Source organism: Catharus ustulatus, chromosome Z (assembly GCF_009819885.2).
Source record: "Catharus ustulatus isolate bCatUst1 chromosome Z, bCatUst1.pri.v2, whole genome shotgun sequence".
In the NCBI taxonomy this organism is placed as follows: domain Eukaryota; kingdom Metazoa; phylum Chordata; class Aves; order Passeriformes; family Turdidae; genus Catharus; species Catharus ustulatus.
Window position 1 is genome coordinate 54,908,202 of NC_046262.2, and position 23,534 is coordinate 54,931,735.

General features: G+C 40.8%; 1 protein-coding gene across 1 annotated transcript; it reads right to left on the minus strand.

The window, feature by feature from the left end:
- Positions 1–5,244: 5,244 nt before the first annotated feature.
- On the minus strand, positions 5,245–22,842 carry ALDH7A1 (aldehyde dehydrogenase 7 family member A1). Its single transcript, XM_033084830.1, has 18 exons — positions 22,645–22,842; positions 22,498–22,551; positions 21,534–21,599; positions 19,372–19,452; positions 16,424–16,547; positions 15,663–15,795; positions 15,019–15,063; positions 14,615–14,692; positions 12,941–13,038; positions 11,874–11,915; positions 10,196–10,290; positions 9,250–9,334; positions 8,857–8,963; positions 8,064–8,180; positions 7,542–7,639; positions 7,307–7,380; positions 6,491–6,566; positions 5,245–5,736 (listed from the first exon to the last, which is right to left on the minus strand). The coding sequence occupies exons 1-18, from the start codon at positions 22,822–22,824 to the stop codon at positions 5,682–5,684; spliced, it is 1,608 nt and encodes a 535-aa protein (XP_032940721.1). The 5' UTR covers positions 22,825–22,842; the 3' UTR covers positions 5,245–5,681.
- Between the last annotated feature and the right edge of the window lie 692 nt (positions 22,843–23,534).

The following is a 23,534-nucleotide window of genomic DNA, read 5'->3' on the forward strand; positions in this document are numbered from 1 at the left end:
AGACTGGTGTGGTGTTTTGGCTTGGGGCTTTTTTTGACAAAACATGCTTCATGACAGTGGGACAATTTTTACAGCAAAGAACACATTTGAGAAGAACACAACCATCAAAACAATGTTTCTTCTATTCTGAGATGTCTTCCTTTGTTTTCTTGGTGAGGTTTTTTTTCCTTAACCACGACAGCCTGTTAGATTCATCCTCCAATCAATGAATTCTGAACAGATTTGGAGGTTTGGGGTGGTACTGTACCTTAGCAAATATGTCTATCTGTCTCATCTGCCATAAATACAAACTTATGTGCTAGCTTAAACTACATCTGCCTCCATTCCCTGCATTTTCCTCACACAGGAATCCTCTTATATTTTCATATATTTAAAACCACACTCTTTCAATTAATTCTATTTTGTGCACTATGCCCCACCTCCCACTTGCAATAGTCTGATCTTCCCCCGCATTCCAAATGTAATAGCCAGCAGTTAAAATCCTGGTACCAGTAGTAGTCACAATGGCTTCCCTTCTTCAGCATCTCATCATCTTTTCTGGTGATTTTGAATTACTCATCCTCACTTTCAAGGCCCTTTCATTTTCTGTAGCACCAACGATGGGTTGGTGCCTTATAAATGCATCCTCCAGCAAAACTATGGTACATTTCAGACTTTGCAGGGAGTCACTTCAACATTAAATTGGTAGGGGAAAAAATAAATAAATCAGGAACACAGCTAACTGGAAATTATGGGAAGAAAACCAGCTGGTAAAACTGACTCACAGCACCCAGTGTTGGTTAAGCCAAGCTTAAGTCCTCAAATTGTTTTTTTAACCTACAAGGACTTACTACAACAGCAAAGCTTCAGATAGTTCAACTTACACTGTTTCATGAAACATCACCATAACCTTATTCTGCCATTTCTTCTGCTTTAAACCAAGATGATAAATCAACTGCTGTCTAGGTAAAATTGAGAAGACTGTGGCAAACAGATAGCCCCCATCTTTCCAATACTTAATCATGAACACATACAGTGTTAAGTGGAAACAGTCACATAGGAGCTAGAAGGAGGTTTATATTCCGGGATTCTACAAGAATCCTACACGTTTCTTCTGGTAAATGTGTTAACAGAAATATCAGCAATTGTGGTAAAAAATGTAGGTAGACAAAATACAACTCAAAAAAGAAGTATGTGCTACACTTTTTAGACATGTTTCTAGTACAGCTGCCACATTGGACTGAGCAGTTTGTATTATAGGTCAGCCTAAATCAGGCCACTGAATAAGTGGTCTTATAAAAATCCTCAGAAGACAGGAGACAATAATCATTTAGTAACAGTCTGTGGTTTAACCAAAAATCCTTAGAAGCAAGAGAACTAAAATTTATCCTGTCCCTCCCGAATCTCCCATTTTTAAACTCCATACTGCCATTTCATTACCTCTCTAACATTCTGCTCAATAAGAGCAGGTGATGTTAGCTTCACTATCACAGCTAAGGAGGTTTGGAACACCTGTAAGAAGAGTGTCAGGGAAGCATGAAACACAATTGCCACATGCTGCCAGTTTTCCAGACTTAAATATAATGAAAGGATGTACCTTCCTCTGAAATTCAGAGATCTAACTTGAGCTGTTTGCTCTTCACAAGTTCACCTTGAAATCAGGCTGCAGGAAAAGAGCTATAATGCCAGAGAGCAGGAGCATACTGGGTAAAGTAAGTATTAAACCATTTGTTCTCCCTGGCTGAAACACTATTATTTTTAACCTTTGGCTTTTGGAGTTAATGTTTTATATAACAATTGCACTAATCAACTGAGGCTTTTGCAGAATAGAGTGTATTTAATTACTAGCTCAGAGGCAGCAGTCCCAGATGTACTGGAACATAAAAAACATTCAGACAAAGAGGTCTGTGTTCTACACAGCTGGCTAGCAACTGCAAAGGCTGCCCTTGGGCAGGCTTTAGCCTGACCAACAGCGACACCAGGAGGAACACACAGGTTTTTAAAAAGGTTCTGCTATGTAAGTCCCTGTCCGAAATGCACACACATTTTCCTGTTATTTGGAGGAAAGTAATGAGCTGTATGGAAAATCAGTGCTAATAATTTAGCTGAAAGGAAAAGACAGTACTTACCTTTGTACCAGCTATGCGTAGGATAACCATGTTCAAAATGTGAGCCAAGATACTTTCTCATTTCAAGCAGCACTTCAGTGACAGCAGATGTTTGCACACTGAATGCAATTAATCCATTAGTTGTCAAACACCAAGCATGTACCACATGACAGCATGGCTAGCTGATTAAGGAATACAAAAGAAAAGACACTAAAAAAAGTCCTTACTAAGTCACTGTTTTTACTAAAGAAATTCATTCTGTGTGATTAAGTAATTTTACCCCTGTATTATAAGCCTTAAATTTTTTTTCTGCTTCCACTTAGGAAAAGAAGAGGACACACTTGTGCAATACATGACAAACACCTTTGTGCAGGACCAAAATAGACGGCAATTCAAAAGAAAATCCAGGCACAGAAGTCTCCTGTAATTTACACTTTTTTCACAGTTACTAATGAAATTAATGCAGAAACACAAATGGGTTAGTACAACTAATGAGTCTTAATGCAGCACCTACACACATGATTTCTTATACAGAAACATAGATGCCACAAACCAAGTTCTGGCAGCCATGTGGTTTTGAACTTATCCAGTAACAGCACAGAATGATGAAAACACTACATGAAAAGAACATGAAACAACATAAATGGGCTGGTGTATTATTGCTGAAAGAAAATGGTGAATACTTTCCCAGTTGCTTTAAATTCAGTACTGCAGAACCACTTTTTGCAAAATCCCAAGCTGAGACCTATTACTGGCACATAGTATCCTTGGTTCCTGAAAATCGTCACCTCTGCAAAGAAGGTATGATAGGACACAACAGGATAGAAGAGAAGCAGCCTACAACTCCCATTATCACATTTCATTTAAAAAGCAATTTCTCTGTTTATCAGCAAAAAATATTAGTAGAATCTTTACTTTTCTTCAAGTAATAATATGGCAAGAAGAAAAGAAATTACTTGTAAGAGTGTTCCCATCAAGGCCATTTCACAGTAAGCAATACTGCGCTAACAAATGAATTATTGACCACGTGTCATTTAACACTTGTTATTCACTGGTGTTACACACTCAGAGGTAATTAAGTTTATGCAACAGTGGAAGACGCTGATAGAATTTGTATTAAAACTGCAAGTCCATTATGTTGCACATACCAGTAGCTCCAAGACACATTTTATGAATTCTCAAAATTGCTTTCCTTGGGTGAGATAACCCACTGACAGCTAATGCAGTTTACAATCTCCTGAGTGGACTTTGCAAGTTAAAGCAGAAATTGAGAAATTGTGTGCTTATAGTATCTTTAAACCTCCTTTGTTTAATACTTCATCATAATCATAACTATTTATAGGCACCTAAATAAATGCTTGCCAAAACACATTACAATCTACAGCAGTCTTTAAAAGACACTCTTCCCAGAGCCACTTCACAGGAAGTCATTCAGCAAGCCAACCAATTAATCCTATAGTAGGATTGTTCATCACCACATATAAGGAATTCAAATCTGTCTGGAAAGAGAAGCAGCACTATGATTATCTGCCCTGATGCCACACTAGCAATCCAGTGACAGTGCAGACAACAGATCTTTGGAATAGTAATTCCCATACTCCACAGAAGCGGACCTGAGTTTGTAACTTACAGACAGCCCATTCTCTGCCCACATAACGTGGGTCTAACTCACTTGCTCGTAATACAAAGAAGCAAATACACAAGTTCTTCACGCTGAGTCCCCTGTAAGGCAATCCATACCAAAGTTTGTAGTGAAGAAGGGATTATGTATCGAGATGTCAAGTTAACCTCCAAAAGTTTAGTGTGCTTGCTACGCAGTCACCTCTTGATCCCATTTGTGCAATTACTCCATTCATATTATTTTTCAGATAATGATTTGAAGACCAATCAGACTCATAATACCAGTTTTGTTCCGTTCATGAGCAGAATTTCCATACCTAAAGTCAAATGGCAGAATCAACCTTACTTCTGTAAATTAAATAACTGGACTTGGGGGATCACTTTACCCTAAAAGAGTATTTTACTCTAAAAAGACCTTCTATTTTCAAGAAAAAACAGATATGACATGAGGCTATCCCAAAACTATGATAAGCAGCACAAAAAGAGAATTCTTGAATGTATTTTTCATTGTTAAGAGTTTCATAGTAACATTCAGTGCCACAGACTAGTACTAAAGAGTACAATTTCTATAAACTGGTGCTACTTGCTGAACAATTAAATTTGTGAATTGAATTGTTTCTTTGTCCTATCTGCTAGTGATTATCTGCTTAGGGTATGACAGTTCATTCTGTGTGCCATCAACGTTCTCTAATGAAATGGCCAGAAACAAAGAACTAGATGAGAGAATACTCCTGGCAGTAAGAGATTCTGTAGGGAAAAAAGCTTTGGCTGCCTAAAGTTTGATCCACAGAATGTGACACCCAAAATGCCTTGTATAACACAGATGTAAAATTCTAAAGACTATGCATTTTAAAATTAAAAACAAGGCTGAAGGGAGATCAACTAGCACTGTGGTATGATGGACTTTCAAGCCAGTTTGCATGGTATTGCCATCAAAACATAATTAAAATAAATCAATAGTCAAATCAGACTCCTAGAATCTGAGCCCATAAAGAACAGTTCTGCCATGTTCAGAGATTGTGGAAATTTGGTATATGACACTGAGAAAAAAAGAAATCCCCAGACAAAATACATCAAGAACCTCAGAAATTCCTCTGTGGAAAGCTAAAATCAGTTGAGTAGCACTGTATCTTTTCTCATCTAGAGTCCTGAGCTGTTGTTGCCTGTAGTCTCCAGTGGCCAAAACAAACTCTCATTTGAGGTGAAACACAAGTAAACAATATGCTTTTCCCTAGAAACGTATTCACTCTAACTGCATCTCCAGTTCTCATCTCCAGTCGGTCTGGTGATAGGCCATCACAAGAGCTGTGACAACCTGGATGGGCTGAAACCCCTTCAAGTTTTGAAAAGATATTCCAAGACACCACAGTAGACCTCTATCTCCCAACATGTGTGCTTTCCTTTCTGAAAGAGAGGCAGGAAACTAAAGCAGTGCTTTCAGCACAATGATTCTTCCCCCAGCCAGCAGCTAGCTCAATGTATGAAAATGGATAGTCCACTGAGTATTTCTGCTCAAAAACAAATGAGAAGCCCAAGATATTTCACAAAATGTACCTTTATTTATTAATTGAAAAATAGCCCTGTACTGCAGCCCAAATATCCCCCACAGCACCAGCTACCTGTAGGAAACTTGGCATGCATTTTGAAACACAGACACTGCTGGAAATATCAGCAAAAGGTGGGGAGGGGATAGAGCCAGTGTTGGTACTGAAATACATTGTTAAGGCAACAGGTTATCCAGACCACCTGAACCCAAGGCAGTTAGTTTTAGTCACCCTCTCTTCTTCCCAAAGACCATAGACTTCTTATTTGACTAAATTAGTAAATATAAACATAGAAAGTGAAGCAATTTAAGAGTAGCTGATTTTCTGACAGAAATGATTTCATATAATTAATTTTTATCCCCATGATGCTTAGGAGCTGCTTGATTCTGAAACGCTAGGATGGTTCACAGCACAGCCATTCATAAGGTAGTTACTGAAACTTGATTCCTTGAGCCAAGGGCAAATCTTTGCTGTAGTTGATTGTACTGAAAGAGAAACAAGAATTTAGAGACCAGACTTGATCACTGAGACAAATTACGCAGTCCACTTCCTATGTATAAGCTTCTGATTCCTGTCACATCTTAACAAAAGACTTCTCTACAGCAGTCTACCTACTTAAAATTATGAACTAACTTTACTCCAATTTTTAATACAGTAACCATGCATAGGAAAAGACCACATTTTCCATTATCTGCTCCTTTATGGAGAATCTTACTTCTCTATTTAATCTCTCACTAGGAGAACATCCAGATAGAAAAATCAAGGTGCGATTTCTCATATTCATAAGTCCTTGCATGGAAAGCAAAGATAGCACAAGTGGAGGCTATGGAAGTCAGCAGAGGATACTAATGGTCATCCACTACGGGCTGTCAGATTTGGGGATAGATAACCAACATACAGCAGAATCACCTATCAGAGGCAATAATCGTGCCCTCATGGTCCCCTCACTGTGGTTATCACTCACTTCAGTAATTTTTCAGATGAGTTTAAAAATCAATCAAAAGTGGTGGGGGGGAAACCCCAAAACCACCTACTTTTTTTTTTCCTTTGGAAAGTTAAGAAAATGTCTTTATAAAAACCCTGCAAAACTTCTTGTATTATGAATGTGAAGAAAACACAATTACACTTAGAGATAGTTATCTCACATTCAGTAAAGACAGTAGCCTTGTAGTCAAAAATTTATATATTTTGAACTTTTGGAAGTTCATCTGTAATTTAAACTTATTTGGTCTGTCTTACCAAGTAGACCGTCTCATATAAAGTTTCCATGAATCACTTCCAGATTCTCTTCCCCCACCAGTGTGCTTCTCACCACCTGTAGCAAAAACATTATGAATTAAAATCTATTTTTGGACATGGGAATCTGGACTAATTCCAGGAGGGAAGACATTTTTATGAAAATACATCGGAAAAACCATTCCTTTCCCTTGTCCTATATCTGACCTAAATTACCACCCAAAAAACAACACACACCATCAGTTCTCTCCTCATGCTTGACAAAAAAAAAATATTTGCCTTGAGTTCAAAGTCTCATCATAGAGGCACCAAAGGACCTCGTTTTAAAAACATTTTGTCTTAACACAAGACAAGAGTATAAGAATGTGCTGGTTCTTGTACTGTTTAAATTGTAAAGTTAATACTTCTTCCACCTCCTCACTTCCTTAAGTATATATAAAAAGAGAGAAAGGCAAAAATTTTTATTTAAAGATTTTCTTACAAAAATACTACACATTGTACATCTCTTATAAACTTACCAATATATACAAAATTGCACAAGATTGCTTACATTAAAACTTTTCCATCTGGCCATATTTTAAACACCTCCAAAATATATGTCTGAGTTACATTCCTTTGATGGAGGGGAGGAGAAGGAAATAACACATGGAATTTTTAAAAACCAAATACAGGTATTTTTAAAAGTTTAAATCTAACTACTGCTAGTCAAGATCTCTTTTCTGCTAAAGCAGTATGATTCAAAATTATCTTCATTGATTTCTTCATATTTAGTCATTTAAGTGGACTGATTAAAACCTTAAAGAAGCACAAGTAACATACCAAAAGCACCTCCAATCTCAGCTCCACTGGTTGGGATGTTAACATTCACAATTCCACAGTCAGATCCTTTTGGCCTACAAAGACAAGGGACAATTTCTCCTTAGGATCAGGAAAGGCTCCCTCCCTAAAATGAGGGCTGTAAAAAGCTCAACTAGCACTATGCATAGGTTTACAAAAGACATTAAAGACTCATCTTAATGCCCCACGAAAAGTATAAAAATAATTTAAAGTATACCCAAGCCAGCGGAAAATCCTTCCCAAATCCTTGGTAAAGATACTGCTGGAAAGACCTTGTTTTACTTCATTATTCCAGGCAAAAACCTCCTCTTCCTCCTAGAAGAAGCATGTGCCAATGGTTAAGCAATGACTCTCCAAACGAAAGCAGTTACAAAGAAGCTCTGTAAGAAAAAACCCAACATACCATAACCATAATGCAGAAGTACAGAATGGCACTGGATAAATACACACGTACCATGTCAGCAATACCTCCACTGCTGCACCAAACACAGTCTGCTTTTGAACATATTAACAATGAACACTAACAACAGAAATCCATTCCTGTGTAGATTCTCACCCCAACTCTTCCAATAAATGCAGCTAATAGTGAGGTAAACAGTGGCTACCTCCCAGCGCAGAACAAGAGAACACCACCTCCTGAAGTACTGGGACAATTGCATGGATGTGACACATATGTGAGATCTCTCTCATGACTCTATTGTTACCACCCTTGACATCTGTTTCCCCACTGTTACTTTACCTTAAACTTCAGCACATACAGTATGGGGGCAAACGTCTCAGTGTGGACGATGGGTGCGTTGTGAGGAAGGCCAGTCACAATGGTTGGTTCAACATAGTTTCCAGGGCGATTTATAACCTTCAAAATAAATAAAAAATAACCAAGTAAGTTCCAAACAGCATCCAGCTTAGTATTAGGAAAGGAATTCTTTATGGTCTGACTAGTACAGTTTAGAAATCAGAAACAGAAGGCTAGGTAGACTAACTTACATTTTATTTATTTAAGTATTTTAAATATAGCACAACTTGTATCCACTAAGGATGTAAACAGATTGTGAAATCTAGCAGTTGAAACCTCCTTTCTTCTACCTGTAAGCTACTTAAATTTTAAAGATATAAAGAAGTTGCCAATGAAAGACAAGAAGTCCCAGTACATTAAGTCAATGAAAATTAAATGTCCTGTATGATGAAGATGTACGAGTGGTAGTCTTGGATCTCCAGTATTTCCTCAAGTCAGATATTGTGAGGGACAGAACTGCAATTTTCCTTTGTTATGTGTTTGACATCTACCACTTACATTGCTTTTTTATTTTCACTATCACTTGCAACTGGGGAGTGGTGTAACAGCAGCTTCCAAATAGAACTGCCTTACCCTGAAGAGAGGATTCCAATTCAAACATTCTCAATCTGACTAAACTAACATCCTGCAGTGGTTGACAGGGCAAGCTGAGGTACAAGCTTGGCCTCAGCCATCGTATTACTGTATTTTTTTCCTAGAGCACAAACTGCAGCAGAGAAAATAAAAGTTAAGTCACCTTTCCACCACAGACCACAGAGCCACCTTGTTGTTTCGCTTGTTCTACTGCATTAAGGAACATTTTCACAGCTTCTTTGGTATGAAGAGGCCCATATAGAGTGTCAGCTAAAAAAATAAGATTCAGAAGCATACTTCCATCAAAACTCCGTTTGCAAATATTCTTACCACAGCATCTTGGGACTAACTGTTTAATCTGTCCAGGATGACCAGTATTAGCCAGATTCTTCATCTTCCTTTCAGCATTTGTATTCTAAATGAAACCAGCTATTTCCACCCCCTGGTAAATTTTTAAAATTCGATACTTTGGATCTATAATTGCTTCAGAATTTAAACCGAAAGAAACCAATAGCAACTTGTTTCCAAAACCCATGAGTTGGAAATAGCTACTTACAATCCCATGGATCACCGATGCGGACCTGGGCGTAGGCCTTGGCAAGCTTTGCCACCACCTCATCATGGATGCTTTCATGGAGAAACTAAAATGTGGTAAGAAAGTTGTAAGACAGCATAGACTATGTAACTGTTCCTGAAGTACTAGTGCACTTGGAAGGGAGCTGAATGAAGAATGGAAATAGTGTAGTTCATATTCAGCAAATCCCAAAATTAAAAAAGACAGAGGCCAAGGTCTCTGAAACAGCACCAACATCAGAAAAGAAAGATGTAAAACCTTCACCATAAAGATTTATAAAAAAGCCAAGAAATAAAAATCTGTTTTAATTTTACCCCATCTCAGAGCAGTGTTATCAATACATTCTATAAACATTTCAGTTTAGTGTTCTAGAATAAACACTCAAAAAATTAGAGTGTGAGGAAACACACCCCATTCAATACACCCAAATCAATTAACCCACATCCATTTTGCCCAATATTTACTGAATCAACCCAGCTCTGACAGAACTATACAGACACTGGTTGACACTATAACACTGTTAAACTTGTTGAAAATTATTGGTTAAGAATTAATAACAAAGTAGGTAACACACACCCCCTTGCTTTGCTGCAACATAAACACTGCACCAAAATTTGTAGCAGTCATAAGTAAAGCTCTGGCAATGAAAACAGAAATACAGAACTTTGCCAAGTACTATTCTCCTGATTTAGAGTGTATTTTGAAATACATACAAATAAACTGTTTATAGCTAGAATTACACGGGAATTAAACTATGTTCTTATTTTCCCGCCATACTTATTTTTGACAACATAAAAATATTATAATTATTATTAAATATTATTTTTTGCTCTTCCCAATATTAGGAATTGTTAGGCATTTTCTGAGCCAATTTGGAATTAAGTTAAAATTCAGAGCTACCCAAACCAGACAACACACATTTACTCACCAGTCTTCTAGCAGTTGTGCACCTCTGACCTGCTGTTCCCACAGCAGCGAATAGAGCAGATGGGATGACTAGGTTCAGATCTGCATCTTCAAACACTTAAAAAAAAAATAGAACATGAGCATATTACTGAAGTAAGCAAGTAGTTCACAAGACTTAAGATGCTAAACAATATTAGAAATTGACAGGTTGGTCAAGAATCATTAGGAACAGTTGCACTAGCACAGGATGGTAAGATACAAAAGAACACCTAAAAATTCCTACTATTTCTCTGCAGCTGGAATTAGACACATACAATTGGACATAATTATAGATTTGAACTACTGAAGAGAGCCTTTTGCAATAAAGTTTGCAAATAATTTCAGCTTCTTTTTAATTCAAGAAACTACAAGCGATTTCTTGCCATTTAACCACTTCGCCTGTCTCTGAGAAGTTTATCAGCATAAAGTAGCAATTGTAGTGTATCCATGTGGCCTTGCAAAAAGCCACACACAGCAAAAAGCCAAAACACGCAGGTGTAATATAAAATGTACAATGAGCTGAACAAATTCATCTGACTAGAAGACATTGAGATGTTTTACAAAGCTCAAAGAATCCCCAAAATACCACCCAGTTTAACCAGTCCCACAAAAGTCTCTTAAGCATCCAAAACTATTATTAAATTTGGGACTAAGTCCAACCAATTCCTGAAAAAGTCGGACTTTAACATTAAAAAATAAACAATTTTCAAACCATAAAACAAGTTTATACTACTAGCTACACAGCAGCATAGGAAAAAAGAAGGACCTACTCAAATGTGATTTTCAAAAGAGCAGATGATGTAGCATCATATTTGCACTTCAAAAGAGTATTTATATGCAAATATGCATATTGGTCCAGAATAGGAGAAAGGTGAAACTAAAGGCAACAGCACAAGAGAGCAATTTAGGTATTTATTGAGCTTATATATTGTTTCTGCCATGTTGATCATCTTTATAGTATTTATGTTGTTTGTCTAGGAAGTGGATCATACCCTAAGGTACACAAACCTGAAAAATGTGCTATTGAAATAAATACCTGCATGCTTCTCTTGACAGTATCATAAGTATCTCAGACTTTATATGTATGTACCTAAACTCTAAAATGCTAGAAGTGTAATGTTCATGAGATTACATTATAAAAGTGCAGTCAGGCATGTGAACAGGCTTCCCAGGGAAATGGTGGAGTCACTATCCATGGAAGTATCCAGAAGGTATGAGGATATGGCACTTGGGGACATGGTTTACTGGTGAACATGCTGGTTAAGAATTGAAGTCAATCTTAAAGGTCTTTTCCAACCTTAACGATTCTATAACTAAAACTATCCTAAAATCAAATTTATTTAGTTTAGCATTGTCCACAAACCATTATTGAATCTTACTGCTTCTCTCATTCTGCTCTCCTCTTCAACACTGATTACTTAAAAGACTTTGAACTGTCACTTTTTATCCTAAAACACTGCTCCCTCCACAATATCAAAGATAGAAAAACCTGGCAACATTCTATTATTTTATACAAACTATATGTACTTTTAAAAGCCCAGTGTATGGGGAAAAAACAAACAAACAAACCAACCAGAAATAAAGGGACAATTAGCTATGAATATTTGCACACTAACTTCCAAATATCATCTATAGGACTAAATTTCTACAGTGCATATTACCAATAATGGCATTGTTTCCTCCCAACTCCAGCAGGCTCCGACCTAATGAAAAACACAAAATAAGTTATGCCATGCTCACATGTATTCACTGCACCTCAGTCAGTGAGGTCATCTCTGACTAGAGCTAAGCTTCATGAAAGGTATTTTTATATGTTTTGTATGTCTAAAACAACATGTTTTAGAGGTTACAGTCAACTAATCACTCTAGCCAAAGCAGAAAATTACACCAAATACTGCATCTATCACATGTTGTGAAGATACCTGCACAGCAGTTATGGCACAAAGAAGTTTAAAAAGATCGGCAAAAAATAGCACTAGAAAGAAAAATATTAAAACAGGAAAAAGTTGCAGCATAAATACTATGACATAAATAAAGAATAAGGTCCTACAAAGATCAAAATGCACACAAAATTTAACTAAGCTCATTAATTTCCCTGGCAACTGTTTATCAACAATCTGAGACAAAATCACAACCTATATCAGGGTGAATATTTGCTATCTGTTCTGGTTTCTGGGGAGCTTTTTTACACCTGTATGAACTTCAAACATCCAAGATGAAAAAAAATGTTTGCAAGGTGCTGTCTATAAACTAAGAAGTTAGAACCCAGCAGCTGAGATTCTTGCCTGGAAACTCTTAAATACTTGCAAAGCAAAAAAAGCACCTCAAAAATCATCAATTTTCTACTATATTTATCAGGAGTAAAGGGTGAGGGGGAATATATTAATGTATTCTACTCACTTACATTGCCAAAAGACCATAAGCCCTGGTTGTTCACCCTACCTATCTCCCTTACAATTGAACACTAATGGAGACCACCACACCTCTGCCCAAATGAATTGTAGGACTACGGATTTGTGGATAAAAAGATCTGAATTGCAACAGAACTAACTGAAAAATGCTGCATTTTTTAACGAGCAGTTACAAACCCCATTTATCCAGACAAAAAAAAAAAAATTATAAAAAAAAAAGGTAACACAGCTGAAACAAATTGCTATTTTAAAATCTTATGGGGCACTGCTGCCTTCACCAAACACGGAAAGAAATAGAGAAGAACCAACACACTCACCAAATCTCTCCTGAACCATAAGTGCTACTTGCTTGCCCACTTTTGTGCTGCCAGTGAAGGACAAGAGGTCCATCCTCTCATCTTTCGCCATTGCTGTCCTGCACAATGGGACACAAAGCACTGTGTTCAACAAAAGACACGCAGACAGAAAAGCAGCCTGCACCTTCCATGTACATCAGCTTCAACCAGGGAGAGCTTCAAAGACAGAGCCACTTCTTTGAAACATCAGGTGACCAAGCTAATGACAGGAAAGGTTCTTCTTAACCAGAAAAGAGGAACAAGGTAGTTTCCATCCATCTTTTCAGGCCAAAAAAAGCATCATCTGTAATAACACTGAAATTCAGTCCAAAGTACAGTAATTTCACAATTACAAGCCGCACTGACTATAAGCCACATCTCCGGGTGTTGGCAAACATTTCGTTCTTTGTCCATACACAAGCTGCACCCAATTATAAGCCGCTCTGTCGTTCACAGCAAGGACCCGCGTGCAACAAAGTTGCCAAATAGTAACAGACTTGCGGGATGGCGGGGTTTACTGGCTTGGCTCGGGCCGTGAGGGCTCAGGGCTGCCGACGGGGCCAGGTGGCCCAGCTCGCCATGGCCCGGCGCTGCGCCACAGTGGCAGGGGGGCACGGAGCCCGGCCGGCACCCGCGGTGGTGGTGGGAGGCGGGGATGGAGCCCACTGGCACCCACAGCGGCGGCGGTAGGAGGGGAAGGAGCCCCCCGCCCCCACCGGGCCGTGCGGCCAGCAGGAGGGAGCCCCCACATCCCCCTGGGCCACGGGGTCAGCAGGAGGGAGCCCCCTGCCTCCCCCCTCCCCATACGGCCAGTGAGCCGGCTCCACCCGCCACGAAACTGAGTAACCAATTTGTAACAGTTGCGTAAACCCGGGTTTTACTGTCAGGTGCTCGACTCGGCACCTCGGTTTGCACTTCCAAGGTTGGAAATGTCAGAAAATTATTTACATATTAGCCGCTCCTGAGTGTAAGCTGCATTTCCGGGGTGGGAGCAAAATTCTAGTCAAAATGGTGCGGCTTGTAATCGTGAAATTACTGTATATTGTGAGTTAGCTCCAATTATCATGATTCTTAAGAAAATATGCAAATCTATGACTTTTTAAAATGCCTTCCATATGTTTTGCTTTCTCTTAAAATACTCAAAAGATACATTTGAATACATATTTGTACTGGGGATTTCCTCATTGCAAAAATCAAACCAAGTTATTTGGATTGTACAGCTTCCAAGTACAGGTATACATCTATGAGCAAGGGCAGAATCCTGAATGAGCATGGAAAAAGGGAATTATTCTCCTCCACAACTAATCAAAAAGGCTAATGCCTTTACATCCAAAACTCTAAAGAACATGGTAAGGGGAACCTATTATTAGCTGTATTCTTTTGGTGTAAGCATATGCAGAAGTGGAATATAAACTTAGTCATGTCTCTTCATTAAATATCCAACAAGTTTTTGTTTGCAGCTGATCTTACAACAGCAAGTAGACATACATATTATATTTAGTGAAGGGCCAGAATTTCAGACCAGCTGATAAAAATTACGATACCACGTGCATATACTGGGAACTCCTACAGACTAGAATAACTTTACAAGAAGTACCTCAAAGAATATTTTTTATCTTTTACAAAAGTTCACAAAACACAACTAATGCTACCTACCCAATGTCTGCTCCACCACAAACCAGAGAGCAGATTGCTCCAGGCAACTTGTTATCCTCCAAGACTTTGGCAATTATCCTTGAACCAAAGATGTAAAAATGTTAGAGATTTCGGACAGGTGCAGATAGGGAATGAACTGTCTGGGAGTTTTGGGGTAGTAATGGTTTGGGGTAATTATTCTCAGGAGTTAATATCAGATCTACAAAACTTAGTAGTTATCCATTTTAAGGGGTCTACTTTTATTTAGCATTTTAAAATAAGTGCTATTGGTAATGCTCAATAAGTATTTTAATGCTAATATAAAGTAACAATAAAACTAAAGGAAGTATCACTACAAAATTTATTCCTTGGAGAAGTAAGTTCTCCTATTTATTGAGACAAAGATCAAAGAAACCAGAACTCACTTTGTAACAGCAACACTAACAAGAGATGTTGTAGGAGCACCCTTCCTAGAGACAGAGAGAAAATCATATTATCTTCCTATTCTTTTCAATTCTTTAAGAATAAGAAATAGTTCAAATAAGCAATTTTTAGTGTCTCTGATCCACAGCATACTTTGGTTAGGCTGATTTTCAGGTACAAAGTAAGACAGGAACTCAAGCACTTCCTTCTGCAGCTAAGCATTCAGAACTCCTACTGAAATCCATGTGGACAAGGGCTAGGCCAGCTTTTAGAGTGAAGGAGGTAGATGAAAGCAAAGAAAGAGACAGGAGAGAAAGTAAAGCTACTTTTTAGATTTTCAAGCTTAGCTGCACCAGCTCTGAATATTAACTACCACTGCTGTAAGCCCTCACCCTGGGTTCTTTATTCACAGATCATTTGGCTAAGTACTGGATGCATCTCTACTATAGTACTTCAAAAAAGAGGTTACCACAAAATTTAAAAAAGCTCTGACTACAAACAGAGAATTTAATATAAAATAATGAGAATTTAAGCCTACATTAGATAGAATCAAATATCCAGAAACACCTGACACTCAACAGCAATTTCATGCCTGAATTATTAGCTTTCTAATTCAAAAATACTGTTACCAGGGTGGAGATCCTACCACAGGCAAGCGTTTCCACAGATCATCGCAATTGCACTGTTCCACCCATAAACTGCAACAGGGAAGTTGAAGGCCGTGATGATTCCTACTAGCCCAACAGGATTCCACTGTTCTATAAGGGCATGGCCAGGTCCTGAAAGCAAAGCCACAACATCATGCAGTTTTCATCCATTTAATGTTCTAAAAAGGGATAATATGTAAGCAAGAAACCTAGCATGACCCTTCAGTCCACCACAGCAATAGTTTGGGAAGAGTTGCATTATTTGTGCTCTGCAGCTTACCTGGAACAAGGCTAGCTAGATTGTGCAAAAAAGCTAATGATCTGATAACAAAGTTCTATTATTTAGCCATTCAGTTAACATAATAATGACTTGTGGTAAACAATAACTGACAAAGAGGTCTTTCATTTCTAAGTACACTTCCAAACTTTTTACATTCTTTCCTCGACCACCTTTCATCAATTAAAAAATCAAAAAAAACCTAATGCTTCAAAGAACACAGAAAATGGATTGACTGAACTGCTTATCTGTCACTTCATTAGTTGGCACTACTGCCTACCACATCTATTACTAAAGCTCTCTAAACAACACACAGAACAGAGATTTTACTATATTGTACTACAAGACCATATATTTTAAATTACACCTCCATACCTTAATTTCTACACAAAACCAAAAAAACCCCCAAAAAACAACAAACAAACAAAAACAAAACAAACAAAAAACTCCACAAACAAAACCAGAAAAATAGCACATACTCACTTTCTGAAGGCAAAATAGGACCACCAATCATTCGGGACAAACCAACAGCATAGTCACAGACATCCACATACTCCTGCACCTCCCCAACACCCTCGACAAATATCTTTCCCATTTCCAAAGAGACCTGAAAAAAATTCAGAGTAAGACAAACTCTTGTACAAAATTCCCTTGTATCCCAAGCATATTTTGTATTCCCCTAACATCTGGTGTATCTACTCACCAAGAAGATTTTAACACACACTTTCTCATGAGAAGAAGTCCACCTCTTCCCCACTTACTCAGAACTTAAAGAAACAACACACTAGACAACTGGACAAGGGTCATACCCCAATACAACACGAAGAAATTAGGAAAAGGAAACTAATGGAGAAAAAAAAAAATACTGAAAGGAGTGTCCAACACTAATGAGGATCAACAAAACCAGCAGGCTTGCCTAGATTGTGGGCCAGACAAGGAACAAGTTGGAAAAGAGATTACAGTAATTTCACGATTATAAGCTGCACCATTTTGACTAAAATTTTGCTCCCAAACTGGAAGTGCGGCTTACATTCAGGGGCGGTTTATGTAAGAACAAATTTTGGAGATTTCCCAACCAAAAAGTCCGAGCCAGCAGCAGCCCCGAGTCGAGGCGGAGCCTGCCTGGCCCCAGGCAGCGGGGCAGTGGCAGCGCAGCAGTGGCAGCGCTGCCCAGCCCCAGGGAGCGTGGTGGTGGCACTGGCCGGGCATGCCCCTCTCCCTCTTCCCAGCAGCACCGGCCGGGCATGCCGCTCCCCTGCCTCCCAGTGGCAGTGGAAGTGGGGTTGGGGCCACTCCCTGGCGGTCGCCCTGAGCAGGGCCAAGCCAGTAAACCCCGTGATCCCGCGATTCTGTTACTAATTGGCAACTTCGTGAAGGTTGCACGGGGATCCTTGCTGCGAACGAAAGCGCGGCTTACAATCTGGTGCAGCTTATTTATGGACAAAGAACAAAATGTTACCAACACCCGGACCTGTGGCTTATAATCAGGTGTGGCTTGTAACAGTGAAATTACCGTACTCTGCTCCAACAAAAGAAAACAGCCACTTATATTTTGCATAAGCAAACTACTCATTTCACAACATCTCAAAGCAAATTTGAGAGATTTCATTTGCAGGCACTGCTAAAAATGCTTTTATATGTTTATTTTAGCAGCCTGGGATGTTTAGGATCAATTTATCTTTTTTTTTCAAAGTTGATCTTAAACTACATCCTTCTCTTAAAAATATGTTAGGTTTACTTAATTGAAATAGATCAGAGAGAATAAGCTGATATTTGATGATATATTCATCCATAAGTGAGAACATTTGCAAATTTAGGAACTGAGAAATCATCTACTTATCTCCACTTGGTTTTGTAGTCATGCTCTGACAGCTAGGTGTAGCCTTCACAGGGATATCACCTACCACTTTACAGTGATGATTGTACTTTAAAAGGCTGTTAAATGAGGAATCAGGAACAAAGGATTTCCATAGAATTTTTCTCTTCATGTGAAAGTTGACATAAAGATGACTAACTGTTTTTCTAAATTCCCTGTGGTCATCTCAAAACAGAAGGAACAGCCCCTATCTGTGACCAAAACCAGGGCAGCATCCACCATTTACTAAGAAACTCAGCAGTGGGTCTATATGTACAGTAGAAATACCTGGATACTCCACCAGGGCATGGTAAGGTGAGGTTGGAAATTTCCTACAGCATATGAGATAGATGAGTTTCGATATGGTTCCTTTTTCCATATCCTAAAGTCAGGCAAAGTCCTAAAATCTGAATACCTACTGCACTTCTTTCACCCTGAAATTCATCCTCAATCCTAGTAGACCTGAATAGACATATTATCTGTTTGAGAAAACTAAGAAAATGTAGCAAGAAGCTGTAAGTTTTGGTCAAGGAATATAGGACAAACTTCTGTCTGTCCACACTCATCAGGGAAGCTCTACTGCTTTTGAATACAAAAGTACATTAGCACTCCCTCCACAAAAAATTCCACCACAAAAACCATGCTGAAGAGACAACATCAAGAGAAACAGCAGAAGAAAGTTTTGAAGGTTAACAATAGGGGCTTGACTACACACGGAGCCATTCACTCACAGCTGTTTCTGAACAGCAGCACAGACAGGCAAGTCCTGTAAAAAGAAAGTGGAAGTTCCCCACTTGTCTCCTTTTCTTCTCCAGCAACTAGTAAGAGTTTTTAATGAGCGGTCCTTCAGCCTTTATGTCCTGCATGGCACTGCAAGATCATCTCATTATGACCATCTCAACTTCTGAAGCCTCATTATTTCCACATGTCACTTGGCAAAATCCTAAAGATCACCAGAAAGAGCTCAAGGTTAAACGACCTTCTTCTATATTGGAAGAAGGTCTTTTTCAGAATACTTTTGTATTAGGAAGTCCTCTATCTGACAGCCAGGAGGAAAAATACCACTCATCCCAGAGAGGTCCATAATAAATTTCCTTTTCCTATTATAAATTGCCATTTCACAGAATCACAAAATCATAGAATATCCTGAGCTCAGTACTATTCTCTGGAATAGTACTGGCCCAGTACTATTCCCAGGAATCACACCATGTGCCTGAGATCATTGCCCAAATGCCTCTTGAACTCTTGTCAGGCTGGTGCTGTGACCACTTCCCAGGAGCCTATTCAGTGCCCAAACACCCTTTGGGTGAAGAACCTTTTCTTAACAAGTAACCAAACTCTCAGCTGACACAGCTTCATGTCACTTCCATACCATAAGACCTTTTTTCCTTCTTTTTAAAATTAAAACTTAATTACGCAAGCTAACAGAACTAGCAGCAATTAGTTAACAATTACTAAGGTTAATATTGCAGATAAAACTTCTAGTATTACAAAAAAAGCCAGTTTTGACACACCTCTCACCCTCATTCCCCACTCTTGCCCCCCAAAAATATAAGCTATTCTGAAAATACCTTACCAAGCTTCCCAGAACTTTGATTTTTTGTCTTAGGGCATCACCAATCTGTCGCACTACTTCTCCACGTTTAGGTGCAGGGATCTAGTCAAAACAAAACAGAAGAGTCCAGATGACATTGAAACTCCTGCTGTATATATACTGCTAGACTTCTGTACTTGTAGTAAGCAATCACTGATTGCTGTGCTTTTTTGTTTATCTTCCCAAGACACTGTTACTTGTTCATCTTTATCATGTGCACTGCTTTACAAAAAAATGTTTCCTGCCTCAGAGACTGATAATACTGCAAACATTTTGTTTGTTCAAAACTTCAGCTCCACTGAATATTGCCAGAAGCATTCAGATTGTAAATTCTGCTCCTTCTGTTCAACTCCATCACCTGCAATGCAACCAATCAGCTACACCTCAAGAAACAAGTATTTTTTAATAAAAGTTCACTTACTGGTTTCTGAGCCTTGAAATGTACTTAATACTACACTTTAAAACTCTCTTTCCAGTATAACTTTTACTTTGTTAGCAGAAATTAAGACACACAGAAACCTCACTCATGAAAATACTAAGCTCATACACCCATTCTTGATAAATTGTTTCTAATGTGGTGTCAGTATGGTGAATAATAATCAATAGCCAAGATCAATTTGCAAACTATATACAACAGGATTTACAGGTTTAAAATAGTAGTTCTCTAAAAAAACAAGATTGAGGAGAAATGCATAAACCATGCAAACGTATCTCTTCACAGGCAATATCTTTCAAGTAAGCTCATTACAAACAACAAAATTCACATATTAACAACAAATAGCTTTGAGAAAAAACATTTGATGTGTTGATTCTTTATCTGTTGGATTGCTTTCACATTTTTTCCAAACACGTTATGAGTCACCAACATCATACTCACAAATCGTAACAAAAGAACACATACTAACATATCCCAAGGAAGCTGTCTTGCTCATATTAAACTTTGCTGTCTTCAGACAAGGCAAACTACAGTAATTTCACGATTACAAGCCGCACCATTTTGACTTAAATTTGCTCCCAACCCGGAAGTGCAGCGTGCACTCCGGAGCGGCTAATATATTAACAAATTTAGGAAATTTCCAAACCCGGAAGTGAGAGCCTGCAAGCGCGGTGGTGCCGCTCGCCCCCCGCGAGCACAGCAGTGATGCCCAGCCCCGACAAGCGCGGCGGCAGTGGCGGCCGGGCATGCCGCTCTCCCGCTTCCTGGCAGCTGTGGCAAGTGAGCCAGGGCCACTCCCTGGCAGCCGCCCCGAGCAGGGCCGAGCCAGTAAACCCTGCCATCCCACGATTCTGTTACTAATTGGCAACTTTGTGGCACGCAGGTCCTCACTGCGAACGACAGAGTGGCTTATAATTGGGTGCGGCTTGTGTATGGACAAAGAATGAAATGTTTGCCAACACCCGGAGATGCTGCTTATAGTCCGTGCGGCTTGTAATCGTGAAATTACTGTATTTCGCTGGCTAAAACATAGAGTGCACATCACCTTTTGAAATCCAGGTGCCAGATTCTACCAAAGAAACAACAGGTAGCTGTAAGAACCAAGCTGGGCACAGCCATCAACAGAATGGGTGCTGGCTGGACACAGTTGCCACAGTTGCACAGGGAGCTACAGTTTGTTAAGGAAAAATAGCTTAGCTATTATACACAACATAACACTAATGCTTTTGAACAACACAGTTGTTCTGTGAAGTACCAAGACAGTGGGTGAACAAAAAAACCCCGTGTTTATAAGCAGCAGTCTTCCTCAGCCACTATACATCCAAATACTCCACAGAGTTCTCCCAGAAGAAAGCAAGGGGCGACAGGAAGTGAAATATGCACAGGGATAGTCTACTTCCTACAAGGTTTCTGAACCTCCCCAGACCTGCTGACAACAGCTCACAGGCACAAGCCTTGGTAAATCTGCCAGGGTTTCCAAAACAAACATACCCCACAAGTCAATGTCCTCATCTTTGAACCGTAATGGCATCACAACAACAAAGAAATTAACTATCTGGGTTTGTTTCTTGAGGTCTTCATTCCAGATTTTTGCTTTAGTGCACCACAAACAGTATGAACACATTTGTACATCTCCACCTTATGGGGCAATTTAATAGCTCATCTCTGCCAGAGATCTGTAATAAACGAGAGGTCTCCATTAACTTACATCAGCCCAGACCTTCCATGCCTCTTTAGCCTTCTTTACTGTTTCTTCATAATCCTCCAAATTACCCTACATGAAGAAGCACATCAAAGTTAGGAAAATCAAATGCCCAAAAGAAATGCCACAAAAAGTTTCTGCATCCAACTCAAAGACATTTTTATAGAGAGTACTTGCACTACAGGACACCACTATTACAGGGTGCTTGTATCCTGACACAATTTGGTCTCAGTAAGACAAGTTGTCTGAAGCCATTGTCAACGAAAAGCACATGTGCTGCCTAAATTGAAAAAAAAAAAAACCAAAGAAAACACAAGCAGAAATTTTCATTCGGGTGTTAAGAGGAAGCTCCATACAGAATAACGGTCTTACATATGTTTGTAGATACACAGACACACAAATACACAAATATGTCCTAATCCATCAGCCTCATTAGGCACCATGAGCTAGTTGACAGCAAATACACAAAAGGAGTAGGTACTACTCTTACAGTAAAAACTTCCACAAATTTACTATTTGAATTTACTATACTGTTTTCTTTCCTACTTCCTCCCAGGCCTCTCATCCCTACTAAATTAACACAATCTGCCCCTATTTTACAACTTCCACAAGTTGCAAGAGGGAAGGGAGGGACCCTTGGTCTTCCCAACAACGCTTGCAAGAATGCGAGGCGGAGGGCTGGAGAGGCAAGAAGCAGAAAAATTAAAAAAATAACAAAAAAATAAAAATAAGAAGGTAAACAGACTGGTTTTCTTCCCAGGAAAGCCGCAGGCATATTGCCAGCAGTAGGCCCTGGTTTGCGACGAGCTCCAGCGGCCGCCGTGCTCTCAACATCCCCCTGGTGCGGCATCGGGAGTTCCGTGCCCTTCGCCACGCGGGTCGCGGGCAGGGCCAGCGCCCAAACCAAGGCCCCAGGACGCCTCGCTGGGTGACAGGACCCGCGGAGCCCCTCCCGCCCCTCCACGCTCACCTGCCGGACGCTGGCGATGGGCTCGTTGTTGGCGGGGCAGTACGTAGTCACCACCTAGAGCAGGACGGAGCGGTGAGCGGCAGGGCCCCTTCGCCCGGCGGAGGGGGCACGACCCCCGCGGCCCTCCCGCCCCCGCGCCCCCAGCACCTGCCCGCGGCCGCCCCAGTGCCCGTTGTACACGCCCGGGTTCTCCTCCTGCAGCCCCAGCTCCCGCAGCCACCCGTAGCGCTCCTGGCTGATCAGCAGCGTAGACATGGCGGCGGCCGGCGACGACCCTGCCCTCGGCAGCGGCAGCAGAGCAGCGAAGGCGCGGCGGAGCCCCAGCATGGCCGGCAGCCGCCAGCGCGGGGGGACGGGGCAATGGCGGCCGCGCCCCGCCCGCCCGCGGCCATTGGCGCCGCCGCGCCCGCGCCCCCCGCCCCGCCCCACCTGGCCCCGGCCCCGCTGGCCGGGCCCCCTGGCCGGGCCCCCTGACCGACCCTGCTGGCCGCGCCTCCCGCCCCCGCCGCGCCCGGCCCCGCCGCGCCCGGCCCCGCCCCACCTGGCCCTAGCTCCGGACCCACTGGCCGGGCCCCTCTGGCCGAGCCCCCTCACCGGCCCCGCTGGCCCCGCCCCGCCAGGCCCAAGCCCCGGACCCCCTGGCCGGGCCCCCCTGACCGGGCCCCCATGGTCGGCCCCACTGGCCGCGCTCCCCGCCCCGCCCCGCCTGGCCCCGGCCCCGCTGGCCGGCCTGGCCTGGCCGGACTCGCTGCCCCCATATGACCGGCACCCCCGACCGGATCTCTCCCGCCCCGCACTGGCAGAGCAGCGTGCTGTCCGAAATCAACCCACACTCTGCTTCTTTTCGAGAAGGGACGGCTGAGATGGGACCTCATCAATGACTATGACTATCTGAATGGAGGGTGGCAAGAGGACAGAGCCAGGCTCTCGTCAGTGGTGCCAAGTGACAGGACGATAGGAACCAGGCAGAAACTGGTGAACGAGAAATTCCACTTGAGCATGAGGAAGAATTTACTGTGTGAGTGACTAAACCCTGG